At 39.8% G+C, this 14,442-nt stretch overlaps 1 protein-coding gene across 1 annotated transcript; it reads right to left on the minus strand.

Annotated features, from left to right (window-relative positions):
• Nucleotides 1-662: 662 nt before the first annotated feature.
• On the minus strand, nucleotides 663-10,199 carry LOC307259710 (NLR family CARD domain-containing protein 3-like; the record flags this gene model as incomplete). The annotated part of the gene is made up of 11 exons (XM_080039655.1): nucleotides 10,075-10,199; nucleotides 6,715-6,762; nucleotides 6,199-6,282; nucleotides 5,965-6,081; nucleotides 5,370-5,486; nucleotides 4,299-4,377; nucleotides 3,919-4,147; nucleotides 2,006-3,788; nucleotides 1,737-1,910; nucleotides 1,512-1,548; nucleotides 663-911 (listed from the first exon to the last, which is right to left on the minus strand). Exons 3-11 carry the CDS (start codon nucleotides 6,264-6,266, stop codon nucleotides 663-665), a joined length of 2,853 nt encoding a protein of 950 aa, XP_079895781.1. The 5' UTR covers nucleotides 6,267-6,282; nucleotides 6,715-6,762; nucleotides 10,075-10,199.
• Between the last annotated feature and the right edge of the window lie 4,243 nt (nucleotides 10,200-14,442).

The raw sequence follows: 14,442 nt of genomic DNA on the forward strand, positions 1-14,442 counted from the left end.
TGTGGTGTTTATGGTGTAGATGTGGATCAGTGAGTCAGAGGAGACACTGTAGAAGGACAGAGTGCCAGCAGGGAAGTCCACATACACTGCTACTCTGTCAGAGACTGAGGGGGAGATGGATATTCTTTTATTATCCAGATAGATGGAGTAACCATCTTGAGAGCAGGTCAGACGGATGGACTGATCATTAAATCCAAACAAAATGTCGTCACTGTCTCCTGCCCTTCTAATTCCTCTGTAACTCACTGATATGAAAACTCTCCCTCTCCTGTCGACCTCCCAGTAAGAGCGACCGGTCAGATTGTTAGTACACAGCAGCTGACGCCAATGGTCAAATCTCTCTGGATGGTCAGGATATGGCAGATCCTCTTCCACATGTTGCATCTTCCTGTTGTTGTCAGACAGTTTGATATTCCTGTTTACTGTGTTTGTGTCGATTTTGAGTTCACAGAAATCTGATTGAGAGGGAAATATAGAACATGGCAGCAGTTATTGATCAATTATCTCTTCTTTGATGGACAGTTGCATGACTCATTAAAAAAAATAAAAATACACTTACACTTCCTCAGACCTGGTCTCAACCATTGGACTCCCCTAGGCTCCACCCTAAAAAGAGACCAACACATCCTCTTTCAGCATGCACACATGTACACTAAATTAGCTTAGTGTGTCGGGGTCATATGAGCCAGAGAAAATGTCTCCAGCTCTTTCTCCTCTATCAGACTGTCAACAGCCTGTTCATACCTGAGGCAGCCCAGCTTCCTGAGTGGATTGTTCCATGCTGCAGATAGAAGATTCACTCCTGAGTCTCCTGGGTGGTTGTAGCTCAGGTCCAGCTCTCTCAGATGGATGGGGTTGGAGCTCAGAGCTGAGGCCAGAGAAGCAAAGCCTTTCTCTGTGATCAGACAACCTGACAAACTAAACACAAACAAACACAAACCTTCTGTGAACATGTTTGGGTGGACTCTGGACAGACCTGGTAAACTCAGATTTGAAGAATGGATGAGGGGTTGACGTCCTCCCCCCCATTGTTGACAATCATGTTAATGATTTTCATGGACAGGACAAGACGGTTTAGTCGTGGGGGTCTCGTTGTTGATTTCAGCAAATTATATGGTGACATCATTGGGCTATGACTTCAGCACTAACTGGATCGGTTCACAGCTGTATGTGAAGCGTTACCAGCTACCAGCTGAGGTTGAAGGCAAAACTTTGGATTTACCTATCAATCTGTGTTTCTACTCTCACCCATAATCATGAAGGCTTGGTCATGATCCAAATAACTAGATCACCGGGACAAGTGCTGGAAACTGTTTTCTAAGGACAGTGGCTGGCATTTCTCTTACAGATAGTGTGAGGTACTAGGTCATCCTGAGAGAATCTGAGTAGGATAGCTGCTCCTTTGTGTTGAAAGGAGCCAGCTAGGGGTGGTTGGGGCATCTGGTAAGAATTCCCCCTGGGAGCCTACCTAGGGAGGCGATTAGCGCAAGACAATCTTGGCGGGGGAAGACCGTGGACTCGTTGGAGAAATTATATCTCCACACTGGCCTGTGTACACCCATGGATCCCCCTGTCAGTACTGGTTAATGTGGTTAATCAAAGTGAAGTTTGGGGTGTCCTGCTGCTGGCTTATCATTCTTAATCCTAAAATCACTGAGTCAGAGTCCTTGCATGATAGGGGTGTGTTAACTAAAGACTATAGTTTATTTAGAATCTCAATAGTACATGTATCTAACCTTAACTTTTCCAGTTTACAGTGCCAACTCTGCAGTCCACAAGACAGATGCTTCACTCCTGTGTCCTGCAGGTCATTGTTACTCAGGTCCAGCTCTCTCAGACTAGAGGACTGGGAGCTGAGAACTGAGGACAGAGCTTCACAGCTTCTCTCTGAGAGGTTACAGCAACTCAACCTGTAGACACAACAGAAATAAAAACCAATAAGACATTTTCAATATTTTCCTCTTTCCGTTGAAAGAGTGTTTGCAGATCAACAATTATTACTTACAGAGCTTTTCTTGAGGCTTTGATGACTGGTAGCAGCCTGAGAAGAGCCTCCTCTGAAGCAGAGTATTTCTTGAAGTCAAACACGTCCAGATCTGTTTCTGATGACAGCAAGATGAAGACCAGAGCTGACCACTGAGCAGGAGACAGTTCATCTGTGGAGAGGCACCCTGATCTCAGGGACTTTTGGATCTCCTCCACTAGATAACAATCATTCAGCTCATTCAGACAGTGGAACAGGTTGAGGCTTCTCTCTCCAGAGTAAGTCTCTTCGATCTTTTTCTTGATGAACTCGATTGCTGCCGAATTGGTCTGTGTGCTTCTTTCTGTCTGTGTCAGCAGACCTTTAAGGAGAACCTGATTGGTCTCCAGTGAAAGACCCAGTAGGAAGCGTAGGAACAAGTCCAGATGTCCATTGGGACTCTGTACGGCCTTGTCCACAGCACTTTGGTAGAAGTGTGTTGCTGCAGATTCATTTGAGGTTGGTTGTTCTTCTGACAGGAGATTGACTCCAGTGTTGATGAATGTCAGATGGACATGAAGAGCAGCCAGAAATTCCTGGATGCTCAGATGGATGAAGCAAAACACCTTGTCCTGGTACAGTCCTCTCTCCTCTTTAAAGATCTGTGTGAACACTCCAGAGCACACTGAAGCTGCTTTGATATCGATGCCACACTCTGTCAGGTCTGATTCATAGAATATCAGGTTTCCTTTCTGCAGCTGCTCAAAAGCCAGTTTTCCCAGAGACTCAATCATCTTCCTGGTCTCTGGACTCCAATGTGAATCCAACTCAACTCCTCCATCATACTTAAAGTTCTTCAGCTTGGACTGAACCACCAGGAAGAGGATGTATAGCTCAGTCAGGGTTTTGGGCAGCTCTCCTTCCTTTCCAGTCTTGAAAAAATCCTTCAGAACTGTAGCAGTGATCCAGCAGAAGACTGGGATGTGGCACATGATGTGGAGGCTTCGTGATGTCTTGATGTGGGAGATGGTTCTACTGGCCTGCACCTCATCAATGAATCTCTTCCTGAAGTACTTCTCCTTCTGTGGGTCAGTGAACCCTCTGACCTCTGTCACCATGCCAACACAGTCACGAGGGATCTGATTGGCTGCTGCAGGTCGTGTGGTTATCCAGAGGCGGGCAGAAGGAAGCAGGTTCCCCATGATGAGGTTTGTCAGCAGCACATCCACTGAGGTGAACTCTGTAATATCAGTAATTATCCTATTGTTGTGGAAGTCCAGAGGAAGTCGACACTCATCTAGACCGTCTAAGATGAATACAACTTTAAACTCTTTAAAGCTGCAGATTCCTGCTGCTTTGGTTTCAGGAAAGAAGTGATGAACAAGTTCAACCAAACTAAACTTATTTTCTTTCAGCACATTCAGCTTTCTGAAAGTGAATGGAAATGTGAACTGTATGTCCTGGTTGGTTTTGTCTTCAGCCCAGTCCAGTGTGAACTTCTGTGTTAAGAATGTTTTACCAATGCCCGCTACTCCCTTTGTCATCACCGTTCTGATTGGTTCATCTTTTCCAGTTGAGGCGTTAAAGATGTCTTCACATTGGATTGTTGTTTCTGGTCTGTGTGGTTTCCTGGATGCTGTTTCAATCTGTCTGATCTCATGTTCATCATTGACCTCTCCAGTCCCTCCCTCAGTGATAAACAACTCTGTGTAGATCTGATTCAGAAGGGTTGGGTTTCCTTCTTTAGAAATCCCCTCAAACACAGACTGGCACTTCTTCTTCAGGTGTGACTTAAGTTCACGTTGACAAGCTTCACCTGCATGAACTTACAAGAAAGGAGATGAAAAAGCACATCACAAAATCACAATTAAATTCCCTTAAAATGATACAAATAGAAACATATAAGTACATTCCCATTCCCCCAACATGTTAAACACTTAGTGAAATCCTCTTACAATTCTGCAAACGGTCAGCCAGCCCGTTCAGGTTCATTTCCTTCAGAAAGTGCAGTGTGATCTTCAGAAATGCCTCTTTGCTGCTCTTCCTCTGCTCTTCAACCTCAACATCCAACACCTCCTCATCCTCCCTCTGACTCTCTAAGGATTTTGGGTAATCGGGACTCAGAACCTTCTGGATCTTCTTAAGCTCATTCCTCTCAAACGTGAAAATGTTTTTCTCCACCAGCTGGAAAAGAGTATTATATGAACCATCAAACCCATCTCATGAACCAAACAGCAGAACCATGCTGGACTGACAATCCACTGGTTGAAAAAGGAGAACATGGAGGTTGTTATGAGCAGACCTGATGGATACTATTAGTTTAACATGTACAGACCATAAATGTGGAGTCCAGGTTGGATTCATGCAGCTGGGCAGACCGACCAGCGGGATCATCTGATATTTCCTGGTCGACTCTGTGGAAAAATTACAAGGAATTAGCTCACATTATGTCTGTTACTCTGAGACAAACACAAGGTAAAGGACATTTAAAGCTTGAACTGAAGTGTTCATTACAACATCGATTCCCATGACATTAAAGTGTTGTTCATACTGCTGATCTTGCTGCGAATCAACAGTCCAGTCTCAGTAAATGCTTCCTGTCCAGTGAGTCAAAATTAATTTGACGCAAGTAAAGTTTGGGGAACACCAGGAAAACCAACGAGAACACCTGAGAATACTCTATAACCAACCAATGTTCTTCCCCAAATAGTCTGCTTCACCGATAAGTAACATGTAAAACATAATGCTGCTGCTAGCTTTTAGTTTCTTAATGTTCAAACCAAAAAGAGTAGCAAAACAAAACTAATCTGATCAGTATACTTTCCCACCACTCGGTGGAGACATTTACCACAGAACTGGGGACAAAATACTCCCCGCCTGAAATCTTAAAGATGTCAAGACAAACTAATTGAAACGCCCCTAACAAAGAATATTAAGATGAAGAGTCTACAGTCTCTGAGGCATGGTCCTTACACACTGACTGGATGACCACATTTATAGGCCTCAGGTAAAGTATTTGCCCGCAATTTAGAACGACCTAGATCTTGACAGGTCCAACTGTCTGGCCAGTTAAACCTCTCACCAAGACCTTTCCCAACTTGAGCCTCTTCATCTTAATATCCTTTTCTAAGATGTGCTTCAATTAGCTACTCTAAATGTTACGGGATGTTAACTAAGTTGGCTGGTAGCAGCATGATTTGTTACATGCTCGCTGTCTAGGCTGTGCAGAGGGCAGAATGTTATGTTATGTTAATGGGAAGCCGTAACAAGAAATTGAACAGGTGTACCCAATAAAGTTGGCGGTAAGTGTAAATATATACATTATATAAATGAACATGAAAAATAAAATTCTCAGGATACGAAACAAGTTAAAACACAAATCTATTAATATTTTGTAACAGTTTACCTCTCTGCAGCAGACGGGTTTTGTCCTTTAAAACCTATGAAGAATTCTTTTGACTTGTCGCTCTTGAAGGACACACAGCTGGGTCCAGGTCCTGGGGAATCTGGTATCTGCTGGAACCTGATAGAACAATGAATATATTATGAACACAGCACTGCAAATCAACAGTCCAGTCTGTATATCAGCAGTAAATTATTACTTTTCAATATCGAATCCTTTCGGTGATTGTCAACTGTCAAAAAAGTGATCTCTTAAATTTTGTAAATATTGATGTGGGATCATCTGGTATTAACCAAACATGTATGTTTCTTCTGTCTTGAGCTATTGGCCTTTACAAAGCCTGCACAGCGAGCTAAACATCGGCTCCAGTAATTGTTGAGGAAACATCGATGGATTATTCAGAAATCATTTTGAAAAATTGTAACAGAGAAAAATAAAGACATTTTAACAGAACTACATATATTATCACACTTCTATCTTTAACTGAGTAGCTTTCAGATGTGAGCATATGGATTTACATAAATAAATCCAAACAAGTTCAAACAGGAATCAGTCTATCATTTATATAAAATAATATTTTATTTTAGTAACAGTTTACCTCTCTGCAGCAGATGGAGTTTGTCCTTTAAAACCTAAGAAGAATTCTTTTGACTTATCGCTCTTGAAGGACACACAGCTGGGTCCAGGTCCTGGAGAGTCTGGTGTCTCATCGACACTAACAGAACAATATATGTAACATGAACACACAGACAACAACACACACAGGGCTTTAAGTGTGAAATATGATGGTGCAGTGATTTGAGTCATGGGAAGTTAAAGATCCTTAGGTCACCTCTGAGTTTTGGTCTGGTCGTCATGTTTTCCTTTAGAGGAAGGGGCGTCCTCCTCACGTTGGTCCATAACAGAGCCTTCACACCTTCACACAAACACAACAACATGTTCATTCATTAAAACAAGTTTAGGCCTTTATCACAGCTGTGCTCAAGCTCAAGCACTTTGCGACAAATTTATTTCTATAGCACATATAAAAACAACATCAGTTGACCAAAGTGCTGTACAAGATACAATACAAAACAACATATATACATAAAGAAAAAAGGGAGGAGTGTCAAAGTCTCAAGCAAAAAAAGTGGGTCTTCCGCAACGTTTTAAACTGGTCAACTTTGCAGGGATCCAGGTTCCATTCATTCACACACAGTCATACTGGTGGTAAAAAGTGCTATGTACAGTATGTAAGTCAAGTCCATTTACCATTTATCCCTCAGTGTTATTCCTGACCCTTCCACCAGAGTGCCCCAACCATTACAAAGTTATTCAAAGATGTCCACACAGAAAAGGAAATACTCACCAGGTGAATTTAGATCTTCATCCAGTCACATGGTGGTTATACCTTTACCTGTGGATACAACACAAAGAGAGAAACTGTTTACAGAGCCTAGGCTGTGTATTAACAAATTGCTGCAGATGGATGCCGCCACAATCTCATATCTACAAAGACAAAGTCTAGAAACATCAACAGAACTTTGAATCAGTGAAACATGAAACAGAAACCAGTGTTCTGCTCCAGCCAATTACACTAAGCCACATGAATGAGATTGCATTTAAGACAATGATTAACTGCACATGAAGATACTGATGCAATGATCAAGTTCAAACTACTTTATTTATTAATCATTAACTGAACGTATCTATCACTGGTGTGCGTGACGATACAACAGTCCTGTAATCAATCCAACCTTTGTTTAACAATCACAGGCTGCCAGCAAAAAAACAATGATCTTCAAAGCATTAAGAAATCTACTTATATTTTCAAGTGGTAAAACACTATTGAAAACACACTCATGACTATTATATTCTATTTCTACCAAGTCTATCCTAATAATGGCAATGCATTCTACACAATGTACAGTATCTTAAACTGTTCTAAACTGTTGCGCAGACACAAATGTCTGGGCCCCTGAAAAGGTCCAGCCAAGGGGCCCCAACCACTGATGCTTTGCTCAAACCAATGCCTGAGCATGCACTCAAGTCCGATACAATCCACACCTTTCTGGAAGCATGGGTTTAACCTTCCTCCTGTGTTAACTTCCTGCTACCATCCATGGTGTTAGCGGGTCGGTTTCGACCCGTGTCTGAAATCAGCTGTAAAAAACACTAAAAACAATTATCTATCATCCAGTTTGTTTCTTATCTCTTGGTTACCTTGTTAGGCTTCCGTATCCATGAAAATATTGTTTTTAATATTTTTGGTGGAGGAGGCTGGGCCTTTTTTTTGTCAGTATGCGCCTCAATTTCAGTTTAAAAAATGGTAAAATGAACCTTAAGAGAATCATATATATAAATATTTGGTTGTTGTGTTACCTGATTATTACTGAGGGGTATGAGAACACATTTCTTAACAAAATTTGTTTTATTTATTTTTTCATATTAATATTATTGACCTTTTTAACATCTATGGTGTTACCGGTCAATTACGACCCATACATATTTATTTCAGAAAAGAGCAAAACAACTTTTATTTCAGCATTATACAAACACACAATGAAAACCAGAACAAGTCACAACACAAAATATAGATTTGTAAGGTCAAATAAACAACAACCAATCAACTAATCAAACCAATCGAAACTAGCTATTTATTTATTACTAGCTCCAAAACTAGTAAAAAGAAACAAGTAAAAGTCTCTGTGTGCATGTGTATGTGTGTGTGTACAGATGTGTGACAAAAAGCAACACTTTTAGTGTTCTTTGCAGAGATATTTCTTGCAAGTAAAGCACAATCCGTTTATCTTTCTGTCCTTAGTGCTTCAGCAGACCTGACACCTCTTATTTTTAGAATCAGGTGGCCATTTTCACCAAAAACATGGTCCAGAACTTGGCTCACTGTATATCTCCTAATTTTTGAATACTGCAAATAGGAGATGTGCACTCTGCAAGTCACTAACTCTATACTGAATTGACCTCACATGTCTGGATATGCCCGTCTGTTTGTTTCGCTTTTATGCAGGTATAAGGGCAAAAAAAGTCAAAATGAGAACCCCCCCAGAGCTCACATGATTGGGAGAGGAGCTAACTGTCATTGTGTTGGCTGACAGTGCACTTAAGATTTCAGTTTTGGCTCTAGTTATTGTTTTTTACATCTTATTCTATAACCGGGTCGAAAACGACCCTAACACCACCAGTGTTATAATTTCCACCAGAGCATTTTATAATTAAGTGAAACATTTTTTATTTTTTTTATTTTGTTGAAATAGAGGTTCCTGACAAAGTCAAGAAATTTTGAAGCAATAAACAAAATGTAAGTGGTTCTTTTATGCATTTGAAAACCAAAACGGGTCGGTGGCGACCCTAACACGAGAGGAAGGTTAAGACACATTATGGCCCCAGACAGAGGTCAACAAAGGTAAAATGGTAAATGGACTCCACTCCATATAGCTGCTTTTCCCTGGTTTTTCACATACCTAAAGCACTTTACATTGCTTTGTACACATTCACCCAATCACACACACATTCATACAACAATAGCTACTACGCAGGGTGCAACTAACTATCAGGAGCAATTTAGGGTTCAGTGACTGGCCCAGGGACACTTCAACATGTGGCGGGGAGACGGGGGATCGAACTACCGACCCTGCAATTCAGTGGACGACCGCCCTTCCCACTTCGCCAACGGTCTGTTACACTTAGAGATACTAACTCAGTGACGCAGTTGATGAATGGTCACACAACGTATTCATGAACAGGAAATTTAAATGTAACATTCATACCATTGTGAACAGGGTAAGGCCCAGAACATCATGCTAGAAATGTTTCGAGATGATCAAATTTATCAATTTCACGGAATAATTCAAACGGCATTCAATCATCAATGCAAGCTTTTGACGTGGGGGGAATAAGACACTCGATACGGAGTTGGTCTAAATGGTCATTTTATTGAATCGTTGAACAAAACAAATGTGTACTCACATCACTCTAGCAGATTGGGAGACACGCAGGAAGAACGGAGTGCGTCCCTTCCAGTAGCCATGCAGGGGTGAAAAGCCCGGTCTCCCAATATCGCTCTCACTCAAGGTCTACATTTGATACCAGGCAGCTGTTGGCCTTATCAAAACTGTTGCTAGGCCGTTGACCGTTTTCTGGCTGTTTTCCCAGAACATTCCTATCTGTCTCCCAACCACAGAAACTGTCTCTTCTAAAAACTTTATCCTACACTTTACCATAAAAACCTGCTGTATTTTTATTATGAGTTGAAGTAAAATTTATATATGAAGCATATGGGTTTTGGACACATTAAAGCAAGGCACCATACGCACATACAAAGCTTGAATGATGACGTTATACGCAAAGGTTACGAGGGGAAAAAAGGACTCGTACTGTTTTATGGTTTTCAAGATGAAATAGGATATATTTTACTCAAGTAACAATAGATACAATGTTTGTTTTGCTTTAATAAGTTGTAGAACTTTGGTCAGAAATAAAGATTCCAGCTTCAGAGGAACTACATTTTTTCTGTCCTATTATTTTGTCACGTTCTATCAATACTGTCAACCGAACTAAGCGACACATCACATAGCTATACCGACATCTGTACTGTTCCCAGAGCAGTTTAACACCCGCTGACACACACACACACACACACACACACACACACACACACACACACACACACACACACACACACACAGTGCAAAACGGTTGGTAACGTTACCTTCTGATGGGGAAAATAATCTCCATAGAGCAGATCAGTGAATTTGAAAATCAAGAAGCTGCTTCAACCGGGAAACTGAGCAGATAGAGAACAACCATGTAACTCACAGCAAAAGCTTTCCAAAGGAATATTGGTTCATTGGTTCACACACAGTCTCCACCCTCTGTGTTGGTATTTTGTTTTAGTGTTATCTAAGTGTTCTTTAAGGAAATGTGATAACAGCTCAGCTTCAGATTTGTATCTGGAGTCAAACATTAACAGAGAAATAAAAACCTTGATGAAAAGCATTTGATTTTCCAACGAGTAAATACAGTTTAACATCACAAGGTGCCATGTATTACTACAGGCCGTTGACATTTGTAAAACTATTCAAGATTGAAGATGGTTTATTCTCAAGGGAGCGCAAGGACAGGACAAATTCATGGTGTTAATGTCTGGATAACATTTGATTGTACAGGGTTTTCTAATACGTGTGCTTCTCCACTAGCTTTCTAATACAGTAGCCTATATGTGCTTAAAATAAGACACTGAACCACAAACTAAAAATACTATTCTCATTATAATGATGTGTTTCTATACAGTGTCAAGGAAAACAGGACATATTTTACTATACAGCTGTCTGTTCTGTGGATCACATTGCATGTTAAATTATTAACCTGATTCTGATAGGGCTTTGGCCCATCAACCAGTGGTGCAGGAGGAGGAATATTTTACTGCATTTTTATATTATTTTATGATTGATTCAGAGAGTTGAACCTTGATACTGCACATTGAAAACACCATATAAGGATTCAGTGAATATTTTCGATTCAAATCCAAATACCTCAACTGCTCCACTTGTTCTCTTTGGTCCCTCCCTGCTCTACACCAATAAAGTTGTGCAAAAGTGAATGGACAGTCCCAACAGCCAATAAGAACAGAGAATCGGAGCCTTGCTCTGATTGGTCAAAGTGTACAGCTCATGTTTACTTTGACAAATCAGAAATCACATACCCCAACTTTAAACCATGAATAATAATGACATACAGATGATTTAGCAGTGATGTTTAATGACAAAAAAAATCAAACAAATAATTACTTGGAATTTGTCTTCATTTCATTTGCAGATTTGAACATTTATGACATTATTTAACATCAATGAAGCCCCCGAAAACCTGGTCTAAAATAGTAAAACGAAATATATGATATCAAAGTTTTCTTCTTCTCACCCCTTTTCGAACAGGTAAAGCAAGTGTAAGACAGTTTATTTTCATCTGTGGTTTTCATTGTGTGTAAATATTACTTTATTGTAACTGTCCACTTGTTTCACTTATTTTTATTGTTTATTATTGCCTTTTTTTGTTATTTACTTGTTCGAAAAAAATAAATTCAATACAAAGTTGGCATTTACAGCAATCTAAAACCTAACGTGTCATTAGAACTAGAGCATAGTCTACCTCACCAAAAACAAATCTGTAAATTTTATCAAATTTAAATGTCTCTCATCCAGGTTATTTTAGTTTAAACTATGGTTTTCAAGGAGCAGGTCAAGAGAACACTTTACAACATCACTAAACGATCCTGTGTGCTGGTTGGGACTTGTTTATTTACCACCTTATGTGGCGCTCTATATTTTTACACATTGTCATTTTAGAATCAAATAAAAACTTGACCGTCACAGGGATTTCCTGTTTTATTTCTAGTATATATTTGAACTATTCCTTGAACATTATGTAGATGAAGATGTTTGCATGTTACATGGTGAAAAGCAGATGCCCACTGAAGGTGGTGTGGTGATTAAAATTGTCGTACACTGCAGATCCAGACCACAGACGCAAAACCACTTTATCCCCCGGGTTGAGTTGCAGCGAAGCCCCGTTAGAAGTAGACAGTATTCGGTTCTGTGTGTGTGCAAATGCCAGGAAGATGGATTCAGTGTTCTTGAACAACTGAGCGCCGGTAGAAGTACCGCCCCATCCACCGATGAACCACTCAAAGTGATAGGCTCCTTTCAGCGGGGCAACAAACTCACCTGTGGAAAGTGTGTTTATGTTATATTAAAGCCTCTGGAAATCTGGTCTGAATAAGTTAAAACATATATAAGTCAATATGGTATGTACTGAGTAGGGGAGAATGGGGTAAGTAGGCACACTTTTTACTCTAGTGAGAATTGCTCATCACCTAAACATCTTTCAATAGTCATTCCTACATTAAATTGAAGCTTAAGGTGTTGGCTTGAAATGTGCACCCCTCACTTTTTCTATCTTATTGTAATAAAGAAGAAATTAATCATCAAAGACACCCTTACACATTGTAACAACCAACCCCATCAAGGGGTCGGTTGTCAAACACTATGGGGTTGTTTGTCACAATGTTATCTTAATGGGAATAATCTTAAAAAGAAGGCAAGAAAGTAGAACTAAATTTGAAAGTTTAATTGCATTGTCAAGTTGACAAATAGGCCGCCTACACAACTTACTAATTTGGGATGCACTGGGTTGTTTTGATTTTGTTGCCCTTTTTTCTTTTGCATGCTAGCTGCCTTTTCCTGCTCTATTCTTTCCTTCTCTGGGGTGTCAGTGAGGATACAGCTTGACAATTTATTTCGTTATTGGGTTCCTTTTCTGGCTGCAGCCTTGAGATAACATGTGACAACCAACCCCCCAAAAATGTGACGACCAAACCCAACTTGAATTTCTTGCTAGCATCAGGGCCAACAACCATCTGACAACTAATTAGCTTGCTAACCACAATCTAAACTATAGTTTACCCTTCACACTTTGTATGGGTAACAAGTGTTTTGTTATAAACCCATTGTGTAAAATCCTAGAAGAAAAATACTGAGGAGCTAAATATTTTCAATTTGACATGAAAAACACAAACAGTCCTCTCACCTCAAATTCAGCAGTCTAACTCCAAGGAAGACTATGTAGGTGACCTCTGATCCCAATTCTGGATATTTACATACCAAAATTTCAGCGCCTTCTGGTTCCGAGATATAACGATTGTGACAACCAACCCGTGTGACAAATTACCCCGTTCTCCCCTACTGAGAGAGCGCTGAAAAAAAATACAGTGTTAATACACAGCCTAGGCTCTGTAAACTGGTTTGTTAACAAAGGGTACGTAAACAAAGGGGGGCCACTGTAGCTAGTAACTTCCCCGTTTAAAGAGTTTAGCCTGTGTATTAACACTACATTTTTTGGAGTGCACACACAGTGGATCATGAGGAAATATTCACTGATTTTGACAAGGTGATTCTGACAACAAACGTTCTCCAGAATCACTGACTCCTTTAAACGGTTTGCTAAATCGACTAAAGGTGTAATATATAGTTCAGGTACCGGTTATTGGATTGTAGGCGTTCCCAATGTTGGTGACGACGTGTTTGAAGATCAGGATAGGTTGTCCGTTCAAGGGTCCGGTTGATCCTTGGCCATTAGGCAACAGAGCAGCAGAGAAAGCCACCTGTCGATCTGCAATATAGAAGTAGTATACAGATGCATCAAAAAAAATCTAGATTCCTTACACATGAAGTGAAATGACTCTAGAACTCCTTCCAATCTTCAGTTATTTAAACCATTCTACTATTACAATGTTCTGCTCCCTCAGCACATTATTAAACATATTTCAACATTGTTCTACCTTTCTAACTATAAGACCCTTTATTACTTGTCCATATCTCCAAACTAACTCAGTTGATTCATATAAATTCAAGCCATTACATTACTATTTCACAGTTTTTTTTCCTGTCTTTCAACTTTTTCATTATTTCAGCAAAACACTATTTTAAACTTCTAAATATTCCAAATAGTTCCTAACCTATGTTGTGTGTTTTTAACTTTTAAGCTCCCTTCATACGAATGAGACCTTTTCAAACTTGTTTAAATCTTCATACTCAGTGATCCAGTTTAGTGTCAGATTTTTCGGCATACACACACATTTTCAGCACGAGATCATTTTTTAGGTACATGTAGTTTTTACATTTCTTATCGGAATGATCAGAGCTGCACAATACCTGTCAGCTGTTTCTTCAGCCCGTCAATCTCAGTCTGCTGTTTTGCTGCTTGTTCTGAAAAAATGCATAAAAATAGGGTTTTTAAATTCACTGCACCATCAATACATAATAAAAAAATAAATAAATACAATTTCTGCTTAATTTTTTTTTCTACCACTTATTTTGTTGTTGTTGAAAAAGTCGATATTTCGACTTTATTATCGAAACGCACTGTGAAAAAAGAAAAAAATATATAGAAAAAAAATCTTAAATAATTATAAAAATCAATAAAATTCCTCTAATTTTGTTTCCTCCCTGTGGCCATAATTCTCCTCCGTATTGATCGGATGTGATTTGAGGTCACAGTTTTTGCAGTAAACTTTGACAAAAGT

This window comes from Ammodytes marinus, assembly GCF_949987685.1.
Source record: "Ammodytes marinus genome assembly, chromosome: 13".
Lineage (NCBI taxonomy): Eukaryota > Metazoa > Chordata > Actinopteri > Uranoscopiformes > Ammodytidae > Ammodytes > Ammodytes marinus.